The sequence below is a fragment of the Oncorhynchus kisutch genome, linkage group LG18, assembly GCF_002021735.2.
Source record: "Oncorhynchus kisutch isolate 150728-3 linkage group LG18, Okis_V2, whole genome shotgun sequence".
Lineage (NCBI taxonomy): Eukaryota > Metazoa > Chordata > Actinopteri > Salmoniformes > Salmonidae > Oncorhynchus > Oncorhynchus kisutch.
Window position 1 is genome coordinate 21717937 of NC_034191.2, and position 23431 is coordinate 21741367.

Consider the following 23431-nt stretch of genomic DNA (forward strand, 5'->3'; position numbering starts at 1 on the left):
TTTGCCAAAAGGCATGTGGGAGACTCCCCAAACATATGGACGAAGGTACTCTGGTCAGATGAGACTAATATTTAGCTTTTTGACCATCAAGGAAAAAGCTATGTCTGGCGCAAACCCAACACCTCTCATCACCCCGAGAATACCATCCCCACAGTAAAGCATGGTGGTCGTGGCAGCATCATGCTGTTGGGATGTTTTTCATCGTCAGGGACTGGGAAACTGGTCAGAATTTAAGGAATGACGGATGATGCAAAATACAGGGAAATTCTTGAGGGAAACCTGTTTCAGTCTTCCAGAGATTTGAGACTAGGACGGAGGTTCACCTTCCAGCAGGACAATGACCCTAACATACTGCTAAAGCAAGACTTGAGTGGTTTAAGGGGAAACATTTAAATGTCTTGGAATGGCTCAGTCAAAGCCCAGACCTCAATCCAATTGAGAATCTGTGGTATGACTTAAAGATTGCTGTACACCAGTGGAACCCTTCCAACTTGAAGGAGCTGGAGAAGTTTTGCCTTGAAGAATGGGCAAAAAACCCAGTGGCTAGATGTGCCAAGCTTATAGAGACACCCCAAGAGACTTGCAGCTGTAATTGCTGCAAAAGGTGGCTCTACAAAGTATTGACTTTGGGGGGGTGAATAGTTATGCACGCTCAAGTTTTCTGTTATTTTCTTTTTCTCTTTCTTGTTTGTTTCACAATAAAAAATATTTTGCATCTTCAAAGTGGTAGGCATGTTGTGTAACTCAAATGATACAAACGTAAGGCAACAAAATAGGAAAAATGTCAAGGGGGTGAATACCTTCGCAAGCCACTGTACGCATATATTTATATTCCGCACTCAGACATGGCTTGTTCTGATATTTATTTTATTTAAATGTTTTTGATTTGTGTGTATTGTTAGGTATTACTGCACTGTTGTAGCTGCACCTGCGTTAACATCTGCAAAATATGCGTACGCGACCAATACAACTTGATTTCATTCCATATCAAGACATCTGATGATTGTCCCAGAGTGTTAAGCAATGACCTTTCTCTTGACTCACAGCATCTCGCCCCCACCCCGCTAAAGGAGTCTCTCTCTCTTCTGCTTCTGTTGTCAGATGAGAACTCTTCCACAACTTCCTGTTATTTGTGCTATTTCCCATTTTTCCTCACAGTGATTGAGGCCCTCTCTCTCTGTGGCACCAAAGTCTTACCAAATCAGGGGAGGCCAATTGTTTCCAAAATATGTTATTAGGTTTCACAATAGATAACAATGACAGACAGTTAGGCCTTATAATGTGCTTTTTATTGGACACATCACATGCAATGACTTGTAGCTTTTTACCTTTCTAAGTGATGGATGAGATTTGATTTGGACTACTATGCCATATAAAATAATTATTGAACAATTCTAATGCTACAAACATAATAGCCAGGTAAATAGATGAATGCAGGGCTGGTGTGCATAAAAGATCACAGTGAGAATATAATTACCCTGAAAGGCCTGTAACTTGTACATCAAAGCCACATGACTGAATAAATGTTATGTTTATGGATTTGTCTTCAGTACAGTCAGGGCATGACCGGATGCTCCCATTGTAATGCTACACGATGCTCTGTTGTGCTAATGGGGATAGGGATCATGGCTGGACCAGGCTCTGTTGAAATGGACTCTTCCTGCTTGCTTTTGGGCTCCTTTTTGTCAGCTGTGAAAACAAGATGAGATGGGAAGAGGTCTTGTTTGCAGAGGGGCACAGAGTCCACCCCCTGTCCAATGGAATCACCCCTATTGGAAGTCTGCGGGCCCCTGGGCCTGGTGCCAATGTGAACCTGGTAGCAGTGTAAGAATTCATTGTGTGGGGGTAACACAAACTAAACGTAGACTTGGACAGATTTGATAATTGGGGCCACCTGGATGTATTCCCTGTGGTCCTCATGCTTCTTGAATATCTACAGATGTTCAATGAACTATTTGAATCAGACTTCTCATATTAGTAAACATTGTACACTATTGATTTTCTGCTTCTTTATAAGCAGCTGTCGTGAGTGAGTCGGTGGTGACGCTACTGGCCCAAGCACTGGATTCAAAGCCTGCTTTTCAAAATGTTGTTTTTAAGAGCTGCAACATCTGGCTGTCCTGCTTGGCCTGCAGCCAACATGCAGGCAGGATATGATCCCTTTTTTAATTCACATCATGTGCACAATCTGAGAACGCTTGCTCTTCATTAGACACAGTAAAGATAAAACGAATGTGTGCGTGCCGTGTGCAGCTTTTGCCCTGTGACATGGCTGTAGCTTGGGCTAGTGTAATTACCATATAACCGCATAGCCTAACCAACGGTTATGGATGAAGACCGTCATGAAAATCAAACAACCTTCGTAACGTATTATTATAATCATTTTTGGGGTGGAACGAACAGCTGACTGAAGAGGGAACCTCCGGGCATTCGTGAGGATGTTTTTTTTCTGCTGTTACATGGCCTCTACAAAGTGAACTTTGTCGCTCCTTGCTGAAACAAGCAAGGTGTTGTAGCAAGCAAGGTGTTGTAGCAAACAAATATTTTGTTGCTTAGGCAACTCCCCCTTCTCTGCAGCACATGCAGTCAGGAGAGGAGGAGAGGAGAAAATGTGTTTTTTACCTTGACCGCGTCATTTAGCTGACCAATAACCATCACCCAAAATTCCATGACAGTCACAGTCCTAGCCAGAGCTGGCCCTACGGGGTGGCAAAACTGGGCTAGGACCCCCCCCCCCCCCCCCCCCCCCCCCCCTCCACACACCCCAGTTGGGGAATGGGTAGGTATTACATTCTAACTGTTGACCAACAAGATTAAGAAGAGCCAGGACCTAGCACCAACAGCACGAGGGTAACATCACAACAAGCCCCTGCACCTTTGTTACACAAGCCATTCGCATCTGACAACCTGTTGGCTCTAACTAAAACTAAACCATGTAAGCAGAGTTTGCAAGAAACAAAGTGAAATCGCAACCACAGCTAGCAACAACATATGGACCTCACTCAGTGTTCTTTAAAGATACGTCTGGCCTTTGTCAGCATTGCCATCTCTGCTGTTTGCACTGAAATGGATTCATATTCACATTTGGGACATCTACAGCAATGTGCGAAAATTCCTTCTCCAGTCTGAAGAACGTATAACAGTGAACACAGACTCAGCATGTTACATCAACGAAAAGCCAAACTTGTCCAGCTGGCATTTGAAAGAGACCTGACAAGTACATTTCTCCAGGAAGGAGAATGGAATCAAACTTCACACGAGATTCAACACCGCATGGAGGAGGCTGCAACTCATCTAAATGGTAAGCTACAACCTTTATGGCCCCGGTCGCCATGGCAGAATTATTAATAATGAATTAATTGGTTTTCCCTCATGTAAGTCTACTGGTTGTTTGGCAGATGTATTTTTATGTAATGTTTAGGTCTTTTTGATGTTTACTTCAATCTAAAAGATGCATTGATATGTCATTGCTTGCTTTTGTGTGTCTAATTGCTGTTGAGATATTAGTTTTGCTTTATTTGATGTGTATAGGGACAATGACCAATGTAGCCTATTAGTTGTGCTCTGAGGTGACGCGGTAGCCTTCTGTCCATGTTCCTGAATCTATTGTTAAGGTGTATGCGGTTTTAATGAGCACATCTTGGGCTACGAGTCTTCGTGGGACTTCTCTTCAACATTGAGTGCTTTCTTATGGCAAAATGACAGTTGTTGTGTACATGGCTGTGTTTCAGATGGGCCTCCATTTTTGTATGTAGGACCAATACCGTGTGTAGCAAACGTTCACTCTATCATTAATGTGTATTACACAGTCATTATGTGATAACTTTTACAGTAGCCTATGTCAATACTATGAAAACGACACAGCCTACATTTTCGTCCCCTCCCTGCTCTCTTGCTATTTTGTGTGTGTGTTGCTCTCGGAATGGACATTTACTCTTTGCAGCAGATTCAAATGAGCTACTGCCATGTAGGACATTTCACATCAGCTACGACTATAGAATATGCATTTAGTTTGATTTAATTTGCTTTTCTGAAAATATTGCGCACATTGAGAAGTGGCAGCTTGGTTACACTCATTGCGTAGTGTCACAATTTTTACAAATTCGACAGAAATGTAGCATGTAGTTGTAATTATTGAAGTTTAAGCTATGAAGCCTGTAAGAATCTTTGATAAGCTAATGGTGCTCATCTTGTCGTGCTGACCTGTGCGTGTTGGTAGGTGTAAATTATGTGTAGGCCTACTGCAGCTATGGCTGCATTTTGTACATGTAGTAGTGGTACGCATGTCTTTCTTGTTTTATCGTATAAAGCAATGTTTGTTGATGTGTACAGCTACATTGGAAGTAAATGTTTGTACTTTGGTCCTATGACTGTTCAAATCTTCCCCCACTCCTCTAGATGTAGGCGAGATGTCCCGGATCTCTGGCTCATTCATGCAGATGGCTGTTATAACAGCCGTTGCATCCTGAGAGGTCATTAGAGTGAGTTTGTTGTTATTGTTGGCCTTGAGACTGGTGGAGGGGGACTGCAATCTCTGCCTAGGTCTGCCTGCCCCTCTGAAGAAAAGTGGGCGTCACTCTTTCCAAATGGCTGTTGAAACATGTGAATGACACAGGGCAGGAATGTGAACTAGCTAGTCTTGTTGGGGGAATGAATGGCAGAGCACGGATGGAGGGAAGAGACTAGAGGTCTACCGATTTTTAAAAGATTTTTCAACACCGATACCGATTATTGGAGGACCAAAAAAATCCGATGCCGATTAATCTGCCGATTTTTAAAATTAAAATAAATAAATAAAAATGATTTAAAAAAAATAATATATATATATATATATATATATTTGCAATAATGACAATTACAACAATATTGAATGAACACTTATTTTAACTTAATATAATACAATAAAATACCAATAAAATCAATTTAGCCTCAAATAAATATTGAAACATGTTCAATTTGGTTTAAATAATGCAAAAACAAAGTGACACAATTTCACCTGGTTAATATTGCCTGCTAACCTGGATTTCTTTTAGCTAAATATGCAGGTTTAAAAATATATACTTCTGTGTATTGATTTTAAGAAAGGCATTGATGTTTATGGTTAGGTACACATTGGAGCAACGATACGCACCACGTCGATTATATGCAACGCAGGACACGCTAGATAAACTAGTAATATCATCAACCGTGTGTAGTTAACTAGTGATTATGATTGATTATTTTTTATAAGATAAGTTTAATGCTAGCTAGCAACTTACCTTGGCTTATTGCATTTGCATAACAGGCTCCTCGTGGAGTGTAATGTAATCAGGTGGTTAGAGCGTTGGACTAGTTAACTGTAAGGTTGCAAGATTGAATCCCCCGAGCTGACAGGGTAAAAATCTGTCGTTCTGCCCCTGAACGAGGTAGTTAACCCACCGTTCCTAGGCCGTCATTGAAAATAAGAATGCGTTCTTAACTGACTTGCCTAGTTAAAGATTAAATAAAGGTGTAAAAAAAATAATCATCTGCCAAATCGGTGTACAAAAATATCGCTTTCCGATTGTTATGAAAACTTGAAATCGACCCTAATTATTCGGCCATTCCGATTAAACGGTCAACCTCTAGAAGAGACTATTGTTAGCTTAGCCAAGACTCAATGGCCTTTCACTCACGTGTCTGTGAAGCTGTAGGCCTACAGAGTATTGACATGGACAGTCTTACCATTTCTGTGGGGGATTTAGTAAGGGACTACAGTACAGTTTGTCTACAGAGATGATCAGAGATTTACTATGAGGCCTAATCCAAAAATAATCTAATTTCATTCTTGTTCAACTGCCACTTGTGCCACTTATAGAGTGTGTATTTATCATAGCTGAAATTAGATTTTCACCTGTAAATTGGAGAAGCAGTATAAGTGGTCTCTCTGGCCCTAAATAGTCTAGCAGCAGTGGTCAACACAGGAGATTAGAATGTCCCACCTACAGTATGATGGCCCCAGATGAAATGCTGGGGCCTGGTTGTCATGGGGACAGACGAGCCTGGGACTCGTAATTGTGTTGGGAGATGGAGCCTACCATCTGAAAACACTGTAACCCTTGGAATGAGATCTGTTCTCCACTACATAGATGGGCTACTTAGAGAGAGGATGCATTTTGTCATTTTTTAAATCTAAACTCAGCAAAATAAGAAACTTCCCTTTTTCAGGACCCTGTCTTTCAAAGATAATTCGTAGAAATCCAAACTTCACAGATCTTCATTGTAAAGGGTTTAAACACGGTTTCCCATGCTTGTTCAAAGAACCATAAACCATTTTTATTTCATTTATTTTACCTTTATTTAGCTAGGCAAGTCAATAAAGAACAAATTCTTATTTTCAATGACTGCCTAGGAACAGTGGGTTAACTGCCTTGTTCAGGCAGAATGACAGATTTTTACCTTGTCAGCTCAGGGATTCGATCTTGCAACCTCAATTTTGCAACCTGAACATGAATTAACATGCACCTGTGGAACGGTCGCTAAGACAGTAACAGCTTACAGACGGTAGGTGGAGACAGGACAGACAGCTGATCATCCTCACAGTGGCAGACCACATGTAACAACACCTGCACAGGATCGGTACATCCGAACATCACACCTGCAGGACAGGTACAGGATGGCAACAACAACTGCCCGAGTTACACCCGGAACGCACAATCCCTCCATCAGTGCTCAGACTGTCCGCAATAGGCTGAGAGAGGCTGGACTGATGGCTTGTAGGCCTGTTGTAAGGCAGGTCCTCACCAGACATCACCTGTAACAATGTCGCATATGGGCACAAACTCACCGTCGCTGGACCAGACAGGACTGGCAAAAAGTGCGCTTCACTGACGAGTCGCGGTTTTGTTTCCCCAGGGGTGATGGTCGGATTCACGTTTATCGTCGAAGGAATGAGCGTTACACATAGGTCTGTACTCTGGAGCGGGATTTATTTGGAGGTGGAGAGTCAGTCATGGTTTGGGCCGGTGTGTCACAGTATCATCGGACTGAGCTTGTTGTCATTGCAGGCAAACTCAACGCTGTGTGTTACAGGGAAGACATCCTCCTCCCTCATGTGGTACCCTTCCTGCAGGCTCATCCTGACATGACCCTCCAGCATGACAATGCCACCAGCCATACTGCTTGTTCTGTGCGTGATTTCCTGTAAGACAGGAATGGCAGTGTTCTGCCATGGCCAGTGAAGAGCCCGGATCTCAATCCCATTGAGCATGTCTGGGACCTGTTGGATCGGAGGGTGAGGGCTAGGGCCATTCCCCCCCCAGAAATGTCCAGGAACTTGCAGGTGCCTTGCTGGAAGAGTGGGGTAACATCTCACCGCAAGAATTGGCAAATCTGGTGCAGTCCATGAGGAGTCCTTGTTCCATTTCTGTTCGGCACATGTCTGTGGAACTTGTTCAGTTTGTCTCAGTTGTTGAATCTTATGTTCATACAAATATTTACACCTGAAAATAAATGCAGTTGACAGTGAGTGGACGTTTCTTTTTCTGTTGTCATCGTGTTCCTACGTATTGAAAGCAGATTAAATCATGCTTGACTGTGTTAATGTAGGCCAGCTAAAAGGGCTTCAGCATCAAAGTGCATGACTGGCTGCATTATGTCCTTCAGTCTGTTACTCCACATAGTTACTTTAGATGAGTCCTTCAGAGTCTGTTACTCCACATATTTACTTTAGAGTGTAATCCATCAGATGGTGACTTCCTGGTACTCTATCGTAGGGTCATGTCTTTTTTCTTCTTACCTGCTCTAGCACAGTGAATATGATAGATTGAAGGTAAGCCCAGCTCTCTTGACCAGGGCAGTGCTGTTGCTTCCTTTTGTTCACTGTGTGTTGGGAGACAACCACAGCCGCACATACAGACCCAGGAGGACAAAGAGCAATGGATCCCATGCTAAATATATAAGGTTCTTAGGTGCAGATGAATATGGTCTCGTTGATGTGAAGAGGTCTGTGTGTGAGGGAGAGAGGAGTCCATGGCTGGGCCTGGGTTCTGTGCTGAGACGCACACGCTTCAGGCCTTTATATACATAATTGACTTTCTACCCAAAAAATATGCAGGTTTGCATAATCTTGGGCTGCTGGTACAAAAATAGGGACGTTGAGCCCAAAAGAAGGAAGCTATGATATGGTTTTTCGATAGGGAAGTGTTTACAAGTTTTTGGTCCCGTAATGCTGACAGAAACAGTTTCTCTACATGTATTTTTATAGCCCAGAGATGGATCAGCTGCAGAACTTATAATATTATCAGTGGGAGAATTGAGCCTCTTTTCATCCCTGATTATATCCTAGCGGTTAGTAGTCATAAGGAATAACTATAATGTTGCTGGCATGATGATGTGAAGGCATGAGAGTGTGTTCTATCATAAAGCACTTTATCATATTGACTGACATCCTGTTTCCTTGCTGGCCAGTGATGTCCTTACCAAGTGTTTCCAAGCTGCTGGGGGGACGGTGACTCGTCCTTTCAGCAGCGCAAAGCAGGAAGTCAACTCTGTATGGTCGAATGTGACCTCAACAGACAAGACCAGAGCACACATGCTGCACAGAGGGCAACATGGTCGAAACAACTATGGGCATAAACCCACTTAAATTCTCTCTGTTTAACTGGCATTATCACTGACATCTCCCATTGACATCTTTTGGCCAAAAGAGTTGATGGATGATGTAGGTCAAAGTCACACTTTCCAATTAATTTGGATTCCAATTAATTAGGCAAATAATGTCAGTAGTGACAAGGTATGAAGAGATTTCCCAGGTCAGTCCTAGATGTGAAAGTTCCCCCTTTTTTCCTTTCTCGTCACTCCTCAGTTGCTTGTTTCTGGCGCATACATTTTCACACCTACCAGTCCCACACACTTGCGAGAGTTGGACTCAGTTGGACTTAGTTCAGTGACTCAAGGTTGATGCTGTGAAGGTCCATAGAGAGAGACTGTAGTGTAGTATGTGTGTACTGGCTGTATGCCCTGAGCGAGGTACTGTGGGAGGGTGTTTTACAGGCCAGATGAAATTAAATTCAAAGAAGCCCACTGCAGTGTATGTAGAGTTTATTGCTCCACAAATCAACATGAAGGCCTTGAAGAGTTAGGTTATCTCCTGGCCTGTATAGAGAGGATGTCCATGAACATTGGGCCCCGGCTCACTGCTCAGACGGTCACTGCCAATATCCTCCGAGGCCCAGGATGGGGTGCATTTCAATATTGTCCTCATCTCCTTTCCTTAACCTGAGCAGATGTGTAATCAATAGGATGAGCAGCCTACTTAAGACTGTTGAGATGCACCCGTAGAGTCTGTCTCGCTCTCCTGGTCTCAGAGTTGGAGCATGAAAGTGATTTCCCATGGCTGCCACTGCGCCCTGGTCACACTTTTCACACACACACACACACACACACTTGCCTACCAGGCAATTCCACGGAAATGCAATTGTGCAAATGCTCAGATTTTTCACTTAAAATGCATGCCAACCATTTTTTTTGTAGTATGTAACTACTATGATATCCCATTGTAGCCAATTAAATTGCAGAAATTCCATTACCAATTTAGGGGAAATTCTGTTAGCGATTTGGCAAGGGAATTTCTAGTTTTAATCACTTAATAATTCACAAACAAAATTGATATCAGTAAAAACACTAATTGACAGGTCTACCTTTACTTGTTACTTCTGTGAACCTTTATTATCCTCCCTCGTCATGAGGGAGATAAGTTAGAACCTTATCTTAAAGACGTTGGGTTTTGTTAACAGAATTACAGGGCAATATTTCTTAAACTTACAGAAGGTAAACTTTTCTCCAAAAGGAAATATGTGTTGATATTAGTTGGCAGGGGTCTTTACTTCAATGTTGTGTTTTTAATGTATTCTGGTACATATTTGACTTTTTCTTATAGATGTTTTCTAAAGACCCCTTTCCAGACCAGAAATCAAAGCCTTTGCTTCTTCTTAATTTTTAGTGTAGAATCTTTTTTGAAAAAGTACACAGTACATTCGGAAAGTATTCAGAACCCTTGACTTTTTCCACTTTTTATTACATTACAGCCTTATTCTAAAATTGATAAATGAAACATTTTCCTGATCAATCTACACACAATAACCCATTATGACAAAACAAAAAAAGTTTTTTTAGAAATGTTGCTTAATTTATTAAAAACAAATATTTTATTTACATGAGTAGTCACACCTTTTGCTATGAGACTGAAACCAGGTCTGCAGCATTGAAGGTCTCCAAGAACACAGTGGTCTCCATCATTCTTAAATGGAAGAAATTTGGACCCACCAAGACTCTTCCTAGAGCTGGCCGCCCGGCCAACCTGAGCAATCGGGGAAGAAAGGCCTTGGTGAGGGAGGTGACAAAGAACCTGATGGTCACGTCGGCAGAGCTCCAGAGTTCCTCTAGAGATGGGAGAAACTTCCAGAAAGACAACCATCTCTGCAGCACGCCACCAATCAGGCCTTTATGGTAGAGTGGCCAAACGAAAGCCACTCCTCAGTAAAAGGCACATGAGAGCCCGCTTGGAGTTTGCTAAAAGGTACCTAAAGGACTCACAGACCATGAGAAACCAGATTCTCTGGTCTGATGAAACCATGATTGAACTCTTTGGCCTGAATGCAAAGAGTCACGCCTTGAGGAAACCTGGCACCATCCCTACGGTGAAGGCATGGTGGTGGCAGCATCATTGTGTGGGGATTTCTTTCAGCTGCAGGGACTGGGAGACTAGTCAGGATCGAGATAAATATGAACGGAGCAAAGTACAGAGAGATCCTTGATGAAAATCTGCTCCAGAGCACTCAGGACCTCAGACTGGGGTGAAGGTTCACCTTCCAACAGGACAATGACCCGAAGCACACAGCCAAGACAATGCAGGAGTGGCTTCGGGACAAGTCTCTGAATGTCCTTGAGTGGCCCAGCCAGAGCCCGGACAAAGGTGCTTCAACAAAGTACTGATTTAAAGGTCTGAATATTTTATACTTTATATTTTCTATAAATTTGCTGAAATTGTTAACCTGTTTTTGCTTTGTCATTATGGGGTATTGTGTTTAGATTGATGAGGAAAAAACAATTTGAATACATTTTAGAATAATGCTGTAACGTAACAAAATATGAAAAAGTCAAGGGGTCTGAATACTTAACAAATGCACTGTATATGCCTTTAATTTCTCAAACATGTATAGACTCTTAGTTTTCATTTGACTCCCAATTTGATATACGCCTATCGGAGGTTGGAACCAAAAATATTTTCCAATCGTTTCGTTCTGAACAGAACCATTTATTTGATTTGTTCCATTTCACTGTTCCGACCACAAAAATAAAGTTCTAGACTGTTTGGAATCTCAAAAAAGTACAGGTTTGTTTTCTGATCCTTTTTAAACCTCCACATTTTTTTGTGCAGCTTGCTGTGGAGTGGGTAAAGTATTTAATCTGTATAAGAAAGTAATTCAGGGGGCCTCCCGGGTGGCGCAGTGGTTAAGGGCGCTGTTCTGCAGCGCCAGCTGTGCCATCAGAGACTCTGGGCTCTGTCGTAACTGGCCGCGACTGGGAGGTCCGTGGGGCGACGCACAATTGGCCTAGCGTCGGCCGGGTTAGGGAGGGCTTGGCCGGTAGGGATATCCTTGTCTCATCGCGCACCAGCGACTCCTGTGGCGGGCCCGGGCGCAGTGCGCGCTAACCAAGGTTGCCAGGTGTACAGTGTTTCCTCCGACACATTGGTGCGGCTGGCTTCCGGGTTGGATGCACGCTCTGTTAAGAAGCAGTGTGGCTTGGTTGGGTTGTGTATCGGAGGACGCATGACTTTCAATCTTCGTCTCTCCCGAGCCCGTACGGGAGTTGTAGCGATGAGACAAGATAGTAGCTACTAAAACAATTGGATACCACGAAATTGGGGAGAAAAAGGGGTAAAATTCAACAACAAAAAATATATCCACATAATTGTCCTGCCTTTTATGGCGGTTTTGGAAGGCCACTCCCTGCTGAGTGGCCTTTCGGGTTACGTCGATATTGGACTCGTTTTACCGTGGATATAGATACGTTTGTACCTGTGCTGGTCCTTTGCTGTTGTTCTTGGGATTGATTTCTCGCACCAAAGTACGTTAATCTCTAGCAGACAGAATGCGTCTCCTTCCTGAGTGTTATGACGGCTGCGTGGTCCCATGGTGTATATACTTGCGTACTATTGTTTGTACAGATGGACGTGGTACCTTCAGACGTTTGGAAATTGCTCCAAAGGCTGAACCAGACTTTTTTTTTTCCCCCTGATGTCTTGGCTGATTTCTTTCAATTTTCCCATGATGTCAATCAAAGAGGCACTGAGTTTGAAGGTAGGCTTTGAAATACATCTACAGGTACACCCTCAATTGACTCAAATTATGTCAATTAGCCCATCAGAAGCTTCTAAAGCCATGGCATCATTTTCTGGTATTTTCCAAGCTGTTTTAACGACACAGTTAACTTAGTGTATGTAAACTTCTGAGCCACTGGAATTGTGATACAGGGAAATAATCTGTCTGTAAACAATTGTTGGAAAAATGACTTGTGTCATGCACAAAGTAGATGTCCTAACCAACTTGCCAAAACTATAGTTTGTTAACAAGAAATTTGTGGAGTGGTTGAAACACTTAGGTTGGAGTCATTAAAACTCGTTTATGTAATCTTCTGACTTCAACTGTATTATCTGAATTAGGCTCACATAATTATACTTATGGATGAGTGGCTTCTATGGAGGACCTTTGAATGTCTTTGAACTTCCAAGAGTAACATTGGACCAGAGAGTGGGGGCGTGGCAGAGGAGAGGAGAGCAAAGTGAGGGGTGGGGGCGTGGCAGAGGAGAGCAAAGTGAGGGGTGGGGGCGTGGCAGAGGAGAGCAAAGTGAGGGGTGGGGGCGTGACAGAGGAGTGCAATGTGAGGGGTTGGGGGCGTGGCAGAGGAGAGCAAAGTGAGGGGTGGGGCGTGGCAGAGGAGAGCAAAGTGAGGGGTGGGGGCGTGGCAGAGGAGAGCAAAGTGAGGGGTGGGGGCGTGGCAGAGGAGAGCAAAGTGAGGGGTGGGGCGTGGCAGAGGAGAGCAAAGTGAGGGGTGGGGGCGTGGCAGAGGAGGGGGAGAGGGGTGGGGACGTGGCAGAGGAGAGCAAAGTGAGGGGTGGGGGCGTGGCAGAGGAGAGCAAAGTGAGGGGTGGGGGCGTGGCAGAGGAGAGCAAAGTGAGGGGTGGGGCGTGGCAGAGGAGAGCAAAGTGAGGGGTGGGGGCGTGACAGAGGAGTGCAATGTGAGGGGTTGGGGGTGTGGCAGAGGAGAGCAAAGTGAGGGGTGGGGCGTGGCAGAGGAGAGCAAAGTGAGGGGTGGGGGCGTGGCAGAGGAGAGCAAAGTGAGGGGTGGGGGCGTGGCAGAGGAGAGCAAAGTGAGGGGTGGGGGCGTGGCAGAGGAGAGCAAAGTGAGGGGTGGAGGCGTGGCAGAGGAGAGCAAAGTGAGGGGTGGGGGCGTGGCAGAGGAGGGGGAGAGGGGTGGGGGCGTGGCAGAGAGGAGGGGTGGGGGCGTGGCAGAGAGGAGGGTGAAGTGCGGGGGAGAGGGGTGGGGCGGTGCGGAGAGCAGGGCTAAGTGGGGGGGTGGGGGCGGGGGCGGTGCAGAGAGCAGGGCTAAGTGGGGGGGTGGGGGCGGGGGCGGTGCAGAGAGCAGGGCTAAGTGGGGGGGTGGGGGCGGGGGCGGTGCAGAGAGCAGGGCTAAGTGGGGGGGTGGGGGCGGTGCAGAGAGCAGGGCGAAGTGGGGGGGTGGGGGCGGTGCAGAGAGCAGGGTGAAGTGGGGGTGTGCAGAGAGCAGGGTGAAGTGGGGGGGTGCAGAGGAGGGTGAAGTGCGGGGGAGGGTGAAGTGCAGGGGTGGGGGCGTGGCAGAGGAGGTTGAAGTGCGGGGGAGAGGGGTGGGGGCGTGGCAGAGGAGAGCCAAGTGAAGGGCAGAGGGGTGGAGCGGTGCGGAGAGCAGGGCGAAGTGGGGGGGTGGCAGTTGTGCAAAGAGGAGGGCGAAGTGGGAGGGGAGAGGAGTGGGGGTGGTGCGGAGAGGAGGGCGAAGTAGGGGGGGTGGCAGCTGTGCAAAGAGGAGGGCGAAGTGGGAGGGGAGAGGGGTGGGGGCAGTGCATAGTGGGGGTGAGAGGAGGCAGTGCATTGAGGGGGCGAAGTTGCAGACTCTGGCTGTGCTACTGCTGCTGCTGGATCGGGCCTGGCACTGCCATGTGGGTTGGGCTGGCACTGGATGCATTGTTCCCCCCAGGGATTTCTCTTCCCAGCACTACAGTGACAGAGCAGAGGGGGAGAGTAGTGATAACTATTAGCTAGGGCATCGAAAAGGACCTTCCAGTTCCTCTGAGGACTCTTACATTTTTGGAATTCAGTTTTTTTTTTCTCCCTCCATGGCCTCTTTCTTGTAATGGAAACCAGGATGAGGAAAATCCAGGCACTCAGAGACGACTCCTGGCTATCGTCCTAGTCAAGGATTCTGTGAACTCTGCTTTCTGTTTCAGCTGTGGAGAGGTAACCTGAAGGTAAAGGATCTTATGTTTCCTATTCTAATGTTTACTAGATAGATTTGTGTGTGATGATCGTCCTCCCCCACTGCTTGGCACATGGATTAATAGCATCTGTTAGCAGCAGCTTGGCCATCCATCCTACTTTCTCTGGACTGGATGTGTGTAGGGCAATATTTGGGTTCCTCCTTCAGGCCTAGTTGGCAGGACGTTTGTCCCTCTATGACACTTACTTGGCTCTGAGAGAAAGAAACAGGCTTTGTTTTACAAGAAAATGGAAAGAGATGCACTCTGCAACTGTTCATCTTGGCCTTGTAGCTTTGTTGGTGAGTTGGAATATAGGCCTATAATGTGATTCAAAATATGGAATTCCCCTACAGTGCTGGCATGCAAAGTTTCACCTTTACATTCAAATGCCAACTGTTTAGTCTACAGATGTTATTTGGGTTGCCATGGTAACACAGGGGCCTAGCCTGGAAAGGCGGAGTGGGGACACTGTCCATCTTTCGCCCTGAGACACCATCTCGGACAAGGCCATGTCAAATCTTGTCGAACCATGTCAGTTTTCCCAATTGTGTTTCAATGGCTCTGTGGCTGCAGCCTTTTAGCTAGTATTTGAAATAAGCCTAGGTGCTTTCTTGTGAGTGGAGCCTAGGTGCTTTCTTGTGAGTGGAGCCTAGGTGATTCATTCTCAGTAGAGCCTAGGTGATTCATTCTCAGTAGAGCCTAGGTGATTCATTCTCAGTAGAGCCTAGGGGATTTATTCTCAGTAGATCCTAGGGGATTTATTCTCAGTAGAGCCTAGGGGATTTATTCTCAGTAGAGCCTAGGGGATTTATTCTCAGTAGAGCCTAGGGGATTTATTCTCAGTAGAGCCTAGGTGATTTATTCTCAGTAGAGCCTAGGTGATTTATTATCAGTAGAGCCTAGGTGATTTATTATCAGTAGAGCCTAGGTGATTTATTCTCAGTAGAGCCTAGGTGTTTGCTTCTGTGTAGAGCCTAGGTGATTTATTCTCAGTAGAGCCTAGGTGTTTGTTAAAGTAAAAATCAACTGTGCGTATTACAAATACAGTGGGGCAAAAAAGTATTTAGTCAGCCACCAATTGTGCAAGTTCTCCCACTTAAAAAGATGAGAGAGGCCTGTAATTTTAATCATAGGTACACTTCAACTATGACAGACAAAATGAGAGAAAAAAAATCCAGAAAATCACAGTGTAGGATTTTTAATGAATTTATTTGCAAATTATGGTGGAAAATAATTATTTGGTCAATAACAAAAGTTTATCTTAATACTTTGTTATATACCTTTTGTTGGCAATGACAGAGGTCAAACGTTTTCTGTTAGTCTTCACAAGGTTTTCACACACTGTTGCTGGTATTTTGGCCCATTCCTCCATGCAGATCTCCTCTAGAGCAGTGATGTTTTGGGGCTGTTGCTGGGCAACACGGACTTTCAACTCCCTCCAAAGATTTTCTATGGGGTTGAGATCTGGAGACTGGCTAGGCCACTCCAGGACCTTGAAATGCTTCTTACGAAGTAACTCCTTCGTTGCCCGGCGGTGTGTTTGGGATCATTGTCATGCTGAAAGACCCAGCCACGTTTCATCTTCAATGCCCTTGCTGATGGAAGGAGGTTTTCACTCAAAATCTCACGATACATGGCCCCATTCATTCTTTCCTTTAGACGGATCAGTCGTCCTGGTCCCTTTGCAGAAAAACAGCCCCAAAGCATGATGTTTCCACCCCATGCTTCACAGTAGGTATGGTGTTCTTTGGATGCAACTCAGCATTCTTTGTCCTCCAAACACGACGAGTTGAGTTTTTACCAAAAAGTTATATTTTGGTTTCATCTGACCATATGACATTCTCCCAATCTTCTTCTGGATCATCCAAATGCTCTCTAGCAAACTTCAGACGGGCCTGGACATGTACTGGCTTAAGCAGCGGGACACGTCTGGCACTGCAGGATTTGAGTCCCTGGCGGCGTAGTGTGTTATTGATGGTAGGCTTTGTTACTTTGGTCCCAGCTCTCTGCAGGTCATTCACTAGGTCCCCCCATGTGGTTGTGGGATTTTTGCTCACCGTTCTTGTGATCATTTTGACCCCACGGGGTGAGATCTTGCGTGGAGCCCCAGATCGAAGGAGATTATCAGTGGTCTTGTATGTCTTCCATTTCCTAATAATTGCTCCCACAGTTGATTTCTTCAAACCAAGCTGCTTACCTATTGCAGATTGTCTTCCCAGCCTGGTGCAGGTCTACAATTTTGTTTCTGGTGTCCTTTGACAGCTCTTTGGTCTTGGCCATAGTGGATTTTGGAGTGTGTCTGTTTGAGGTTGTGGACAGTTGTATTTTATATTGATAACAAGTTCAAACAGGTGCCATTAATACAGGTAACGAGTGGAGGACAGAGGAGCCTCTTAAAGAAGAAATTACAGTTCTGTAAGAGCCAGAAATCTTGCTTGTTTGTAGGTGACCAAATACTTATTTTCCACCATAATTTGCAAATAAATTCATTAAAAATCCTACAATGTGATTTTTCTGGATTTTTTCTTCTTCTCATTTTGTCTGTCATAGTTGAAGTGTACCTATGATGAAAATTACAGGCCTCATCTTTTTAAGTGGGAGAACTTGCACAATTGGTGGCTGACTAAATACTTTTTTTCCCCACTGTATGTTAGCTTTTTCTAACCTCCCTCCTCATCTCCCTCTCAGGCATTGACTGTTTTGGACCAGAGATTCCGGTCCCCGTACCAGAAACTTGTGACGGGACGGAGGAGTGGACACAAACTAAGAACCCTCTTCGCTACAGCCAGCTGTGTTTGATGCAGCTGAATAACAAGCTGAGAAAAAGAAAGAGCATTGGACTTTCCTTCTCCATTCAGAGGACTGCCATCCATGTGGTGGTATGATGAGACTGTGAGTCAGGAGAAACACAATCAGACAGGATCAGATTGATAGAGGGAGAGAAAGAAAGGTAGAGGAGTGAGTGTCAAGGTGCCCTCCTGACCCCAAGGTGATAGCACCAGTCAAGGCAGCAGGATGACCAGCCTGTTCAGGCGAAGCAACAGTAATGGAGGCTCCGGTGGGGGAGGAGGAGTAGGTGGTGGTGGTTCTTCCCCAGGAGAGCTCAACAACAGCCGGCCTAACCGACAGGTGCGGCGCCTGGAGTTCAACCAGGCCATGGAGGACTTCAAGATCATGTTCCCCACCATGGATTACGAGGTCATCGAGTGCGTCCTGCGCTCCAACAACGGGGCGGTGGACGCCACCATCGACCAGCTCCTCCAGATGAGCATCGACGGAGAGGGATCGGATGACAGCTCTGACTCCGATGATAGCATCCCACCAGAGGTCAGTCAGTGCAGGGTCAAGGCTTCCATATGTTTTGCTAGGCGAACCATACAAGCGTGCTCGCGTAAGTCCTTAAAATATCTTTGCTTAAACTAGAACTGTTTGTCCATCTTGAGATGCCGTAGTGAAGACCCTTGCCAGCTGGTCAGTGCATGCTCTGAGTACGCTTCCTGGTATTCTGTCTGGCCCCGCAACCTTGCGAATGTTAACCTGTTTAAAGATCTTACTCACACGGGCCTCCCGAGTGGCGCAGTGGTCTGAGGCACTGCATCGCAGTGCTAGAGGCATCACTGCAGACGCATGGGACTGCCAGCCGCGATCGGGAGTCCCATTGTTAGGGAAGGGTATGGACAGATGACGCTGGGCCAATTTAGACCTTTAAATAGGTTAACATTGGCAAGGTCACGGGGCCAGACGGAATGTCTCTCTCTCTCTCTCTCTCTCCCCTCCTGTTCTTGTTGTAGTCCTAGGTTTTAGTCAATAATAAATAATACATTGTGTCACAGTACCACACATAAAGAAGGAACTGCAACCCATGTCATCTCACTACTATATAAATAGTAAAGTAGTGCTGTTTTGTGTGCTCCAGTTACCTTACCAGACACTAACCCCCCAACCAGCTTCTCTCCTAAAACGTAAATAATTTATCTTACTGACATGACTGATTTGAATGGGTAAATGTATATTAACGTTATTGGGACATACTCTCTCTTTCTCTTGGTCTTCTCCATTCCCTGGGCTAGATTCTGGAGAGGTCATTAGAACCTGACAGTTCCGACGAGGAACCTCCCCCCATCTACTCACCGCCCACTTATGACATGCACATCTACGACAGGAAGTACCCCGAGGCCCCGCCCACTCCTCCACCCAGGTAAATTGTCATACTATCACAGGAGGCTGGTGGGAAGAGCTATAGGTGAACAGGCTCATTGTAATGGCTGGAATGGAAAGATTGGAGTCAAACATGTTGTTTCCATGTTTGGTACCATTCCATTTATTCCATTCCAGCCATTACAATGAGCCCTTCCTCCTATATATGCTCCCACCAGCCTCCTCTGTACTATACTATACAGTTCAACAGATCTACAAAATGCCCAGAGAAGAGTTTAACCTATCAGTCATCTGTCTATGGTAATTATTTAATTATGTATAGAATATGTGCATCTGGAACGTGAACACTGATTACTTTATGAAAGGGAGGAAGGAGGGATGCATGTTAAAAACCCCGACAGGACCTTTTGGTTTGCATGCAATCCCCTAGCCTGTACTCTATAAAGCCCAAAGGAACAGAGGAAGTGGTCCTATGGGGCCCTGGAATTTATATGCTCAGGCCTGTAGATATCACAGCCGACCACATGCTGTTATAGTTCATCAAGGTTCCACCTGGTGGCCATTTTAAGGTGTGTGTGTGTGTGAGTGGTGCTTGTGTATCACTGGACCAGTTAATAACAAAAATCCATGTAATTGAATTTGCTTCAAGCCCCATTGTCCATGATTTATGATTCAAGACCATGTCCACATTTGCTCTGCTTCACACCACCAGCTGGGAGATTCACAGTAATTGACTTTTTGGACTGTACAGAGCGGTGTGTTAAATGTGGTGACTGCTGCTCAAAGGGGATTTTATTGTGAAGACAAACAGACATGAATTATTATTTGTGTTTTCATGCATTGTGTACTTTTCACAGCATCAGTACACAATGTATGATGTATGTCTCTCTCTAGTCTGACCTTAACCTTTTGAACCTTGTCTGACCTAGGTTTGAGGCCCAGCTCCCGCCAGGTCACCGGCAGGTCCGCTACAGGAACTGGAATCCACCGTTGCTTGGCAACCTGCCAGATGATTTCCTGCGGATCCTGCCACAGCAACTGGATAGTATACAGGTACACAGTGGATGTGAAGAAAACCACACACAAAAAAATGCATTAGCAGTATGACATTATCATTAACAGCAGGGCGACATCCTGCTTACAGAAATCAATAGCAACTAAATGAAAACTCTCTTTCTCCATCTCTCCTCCTCTAGAGCTCACAGAGCAGTCTGTCCCAGCCTTCTTCTTCCTCCACTCTGTCCTCCATCGTCCAGCAGACAAACCAGGGAGGTGTCTCCAAGCCAGGGACTAAAGGAGCCCTAGGGGCACCTGGAGGGCCCGGGGGCATGGCAGGGGTAGTCACGGAGCAGGAGCGTAAACTGAAACAGTACCTGGATGATGAACGCATCGCTCTGTTCCTCCAGAACGAGGAGTTCATGAGGGAGCTGCAGCGCAACCGCGAGTTCCTTGTCGCCCTTGAGAGAGGTGTGTGTCATGCACAGATATGCATACATGGTCACCTGCATGATATACTTTAACACACAGAATACATGTTCAGGACACAGTAGACAGTAGTCAAGTTTATGCTTTCTACGGAGCGAGTCATCTACGGAGCGAGTCAGCTACGGAGCGAGTCAGCTACGGAGCGAGTCAGCTACTGTTGAAAATGCTCTTCTCTCTTTCATGCTATGCTAGTTGCAAAGTCCCTTGTGTATCTCATGATGCTTCATCCTACAAAAGTTTAACTTTGGGAAGCATGTCCCACTTTCATAAAGGTTTCTTAATAATAGATTAGATTCTGCTATGTGTCCCCATATTGCGTTATAACATCCAGCTTTCTCTGTTTTAGATCGCTTGAAGTACGAATCAAAGAAATTCAAGTCCAATCATTCATCCTCTTACATGGAGAATTCCACAGCAGGTAGATGTCATTCATCCTCTTACATGGAGAATTCCACAGCAGGTAGATGTCATTCATCCTCTTACATGGAGAATTCCACAGCAGGTAGATGTCATTCATCCTCTTACATGGAGAATTCCACAGCAGGTAGATGTCATTCATAAGCTTCACCTGTGTGTGTGTGTGTGTGTGTGTGTGTGTGTGTGTGTGTGTGTGTGTGTGTGTGTGTGCGTGCGTTATTCAAACATCCAATAGGCCTACTCATATGAATGACTTTGGGTTTATTTTGATAATGTCCCTTTACTACCACTGGGTATGGTGAATGCTTCTCCAAGTAGTTGTTGACACGATAAATGGCTTTCTCTGGAGTGATTGATTTAGTATTTTATTAGGATCCCCAAATATCCGCTGCCAGGAAACAAAACTCAACAAATAAAATACATAATATACATTACATCATTTTGTTATTTTATTTATTTATATTTACATTTTTGTTTATTTAGTCAATATTTTCTTAAACAACAATGCAGTTTAAAAACAAAATAAGAGTTAAGGGCTTGTAAGTAAGCATTTCACAAATAACATTTGATTTGATTTTGCTTTGATAATACAATACAAAATATATATAAAAAAAAAAATTATGTCTCCTTTAAAGTCAGTTGTTTTTTAAAAATGTATTTGTATTGCTATCTTGAGTTACCTTGGGTGACAGAGAGTTCCACATAATCATGGCTCTACTTAATACTGAGTGTTTCCCAGCCTCTGTTCTGGACCTGGGGACTGTGAAGAAACCTCTGGTTAAATGTCTTGTGTTGTACCGATGAGTGTCCGAACTGTGTGTTTCCCAGACTCTGTTCTGGACCTGGGGACTGTGAAGAAACCTCTGGTTAAATGTCTTGTGTTGTACCGATGAGTGTCCGAACTGTGTGTTTCCCAGACTCTGTTCTGGACCTGGGGACTGTGAAGAAACCTCTGGTTAAATGTCTTGTGTTGTACCGATGAGTGTCCGAACGGTGTGTTTCCCAGACTCTGTTCTGGACCTGGGGACTGTGAAGAAACCTCTGGTTAAATGTCTTGTGTTGTACCGATGAGTGTCCGAACTGTGTGTTTCCCAGACTCTGTTCTGGACCTGGGGACTGTGAAGAAACCTCTGGTTAAATGTCTTGTGTTGTACCGATGAGTGTCCGAACTGTGTGTTTCCCAGACTCTGTTCTGGACCTGGGGACTGTGAAGAAACCTCTGGTTAAATGTCTTGTGTTGTACCGATGAGTGTCCGAACTGTGTGTTTCCCAGACTCTGTTCTGGACCTGGGGACTGTGAAGAAACCTCTGGTTAAATGTCTTGTGTTGTACCGATGAGTGTCCGAACTGTGTGTTTCCCAGACTCTGTTCTGGACCTGGGGACTGTGAAGAAACCTCTGGTTAAATGTCTTGTGTTGTACCGATGAGTGTCCGAACTGTGTGTTTCCCAGACTCTGTTCTGGACCTGGGGACTGTGAAGAAACCTCTGGTTAAATGTCTTGTGTTGTACCGATGAGTGTCCGAACTGTGTGTTTCCCAGACTCTGTTCTGGACCTGGGGACTGTGAAGAAGCATATACAGTGCCTTCGGGAAAGTATTCAGACCCCTTGACTTTTTCCAAATTTTGTTACATTAGACTTATTGTAAAATGGGTTAAAAATATAATAATCCTCAACAATCTACACACAATACCCGATAATGACGAAGCGAAAACAGTTTTTTAGAAATGTTTGCAAATGTTTTAGTAATAAAAAACATCCCTTATTTACATAAGTATTCAAACACTTTGCTATGAGACTCGAAATTGAGCTCCGGTGCATCCTGTTTCTGTTGATCATCCTTGATGTTTATACAACTTGATTGGAGTCCTCCCGTGGTAAATTAAATTGATTGGACATGATTTGAAAAGGCACAAACCTGTCTATATAAGGTCCCACAGTTGACGTCAGAGCAAAATCCAAGCCATGAGGTCGAAGGAATTGTCCGTAGAGCTCCAAGACAGGATTGTGTCTCGGCACAGATCTGGGGAAGAGTACCAAACAAGGTCTGCAGCAGGTCCCCAAGAATATAGTGGGCTTCATAGTTCTTAAATGGAAGAAGTTTAGTACCACCAAGACTCTTCCTAGAGCTGGCTTCCTGCCCAAACTGAGCAATCGGGGGAGAAGGGCCTTGGTCAGGCAGGTGACCAAGAACCCGATTGTCACTCTGACAGAGCTCTAGAGGTCCTCGTGGAGATGGGAGAAACTTCCAGAAGGACAACCATCTCTGCAGCACTCCACCAATCATGCCTTTATGTAAGAGTGGCTAGACAGAAGCCACTCCACAGTAAAAGGCACACAGCCCGCTTGGAGTTTGTCAAAAGGCACCTAGAAGACTCTTTGACCATGAGAAACAAGATTATTTTTCAGCGGCAGGTACTGGGAGACTAGTCAGGATCGAGGGACAGCTGAACGGAGCAAAGTACAGAGAGATCCTTGATGAAAACCTGCTCCAGTGCGCTCGGGAACCTCAGACTGGGGTGAAGGTTCACCTTCCAACAGGACAATGACCCTAAGCACACAGCCAAGACAATGCAGGAGTGACTTCAGGACAAGTCTCTGAATGTCCTTGAGTGGCCCAGCCAGAGCCCGGACTTCAACCCGATCGAACATCTCTGGAGAGACCTGAAAATAGCTGTGCAGCGACGCTCCTCGTCCAACCAGACAGAGCTTGAGAGGATCTGCATAGAAGAATGGGAGAAACTCCCCAAATACAGGTGTGCCAGCTTGTGCCGTCATACCCAACAATGCTGTAATCGCTGCCAAAGATAATTGAACAATGTACCAAGAAAAGGGTCTG

The 23431-nt window shown here is 45.1% G+C and overlaps 1 protein-coding gene across 4 annotated transcripts in view; it reads left to right on the plus strand.

Annotated features, from left to right (window-relative positions):
- LOC109909229 (CUE domain-containing protein 1-like) overlaps positions 1-23431 on the plus strand; it is a 47119-nt gene that overhangs the window by 15623 nt on the left and 8065 nt on the right. Inside the window, exons 1-7 of one of the 4 annotated variants that reach the window (XM_031795551.1) lie at positions 2873-3301; positions 14421-14524; positions 17222-17860; positions 18604-18731; positions 19621-19744; positions 19888-20158; positions 20523-20594. In XM_031795551.1, coding sequence (XP_031651411.1) covers positions 17549-17860; positions 18604-18731; positions 19621-19744; positions 19888-20158; positions 20523-20594 — 907 coding nt within the window. In that variant the 5' untranslated portion in view covers positions 2873-3301; positions 14421-14524; positions 17222-17548. Of the gene's footprint in view, positions 1-2872; positions 3302-14098; positions 14525-17221; positions 17861-18603; positions 18732-19620; positions 19745-19887; positions 20159-20522; positions 20595-23431 lie in introns of those variants that run through there. The other 3 variants (XM_031795549.1, XM_031795550.1, XM_031795552.1) reach the window with 3 other exon arrangements.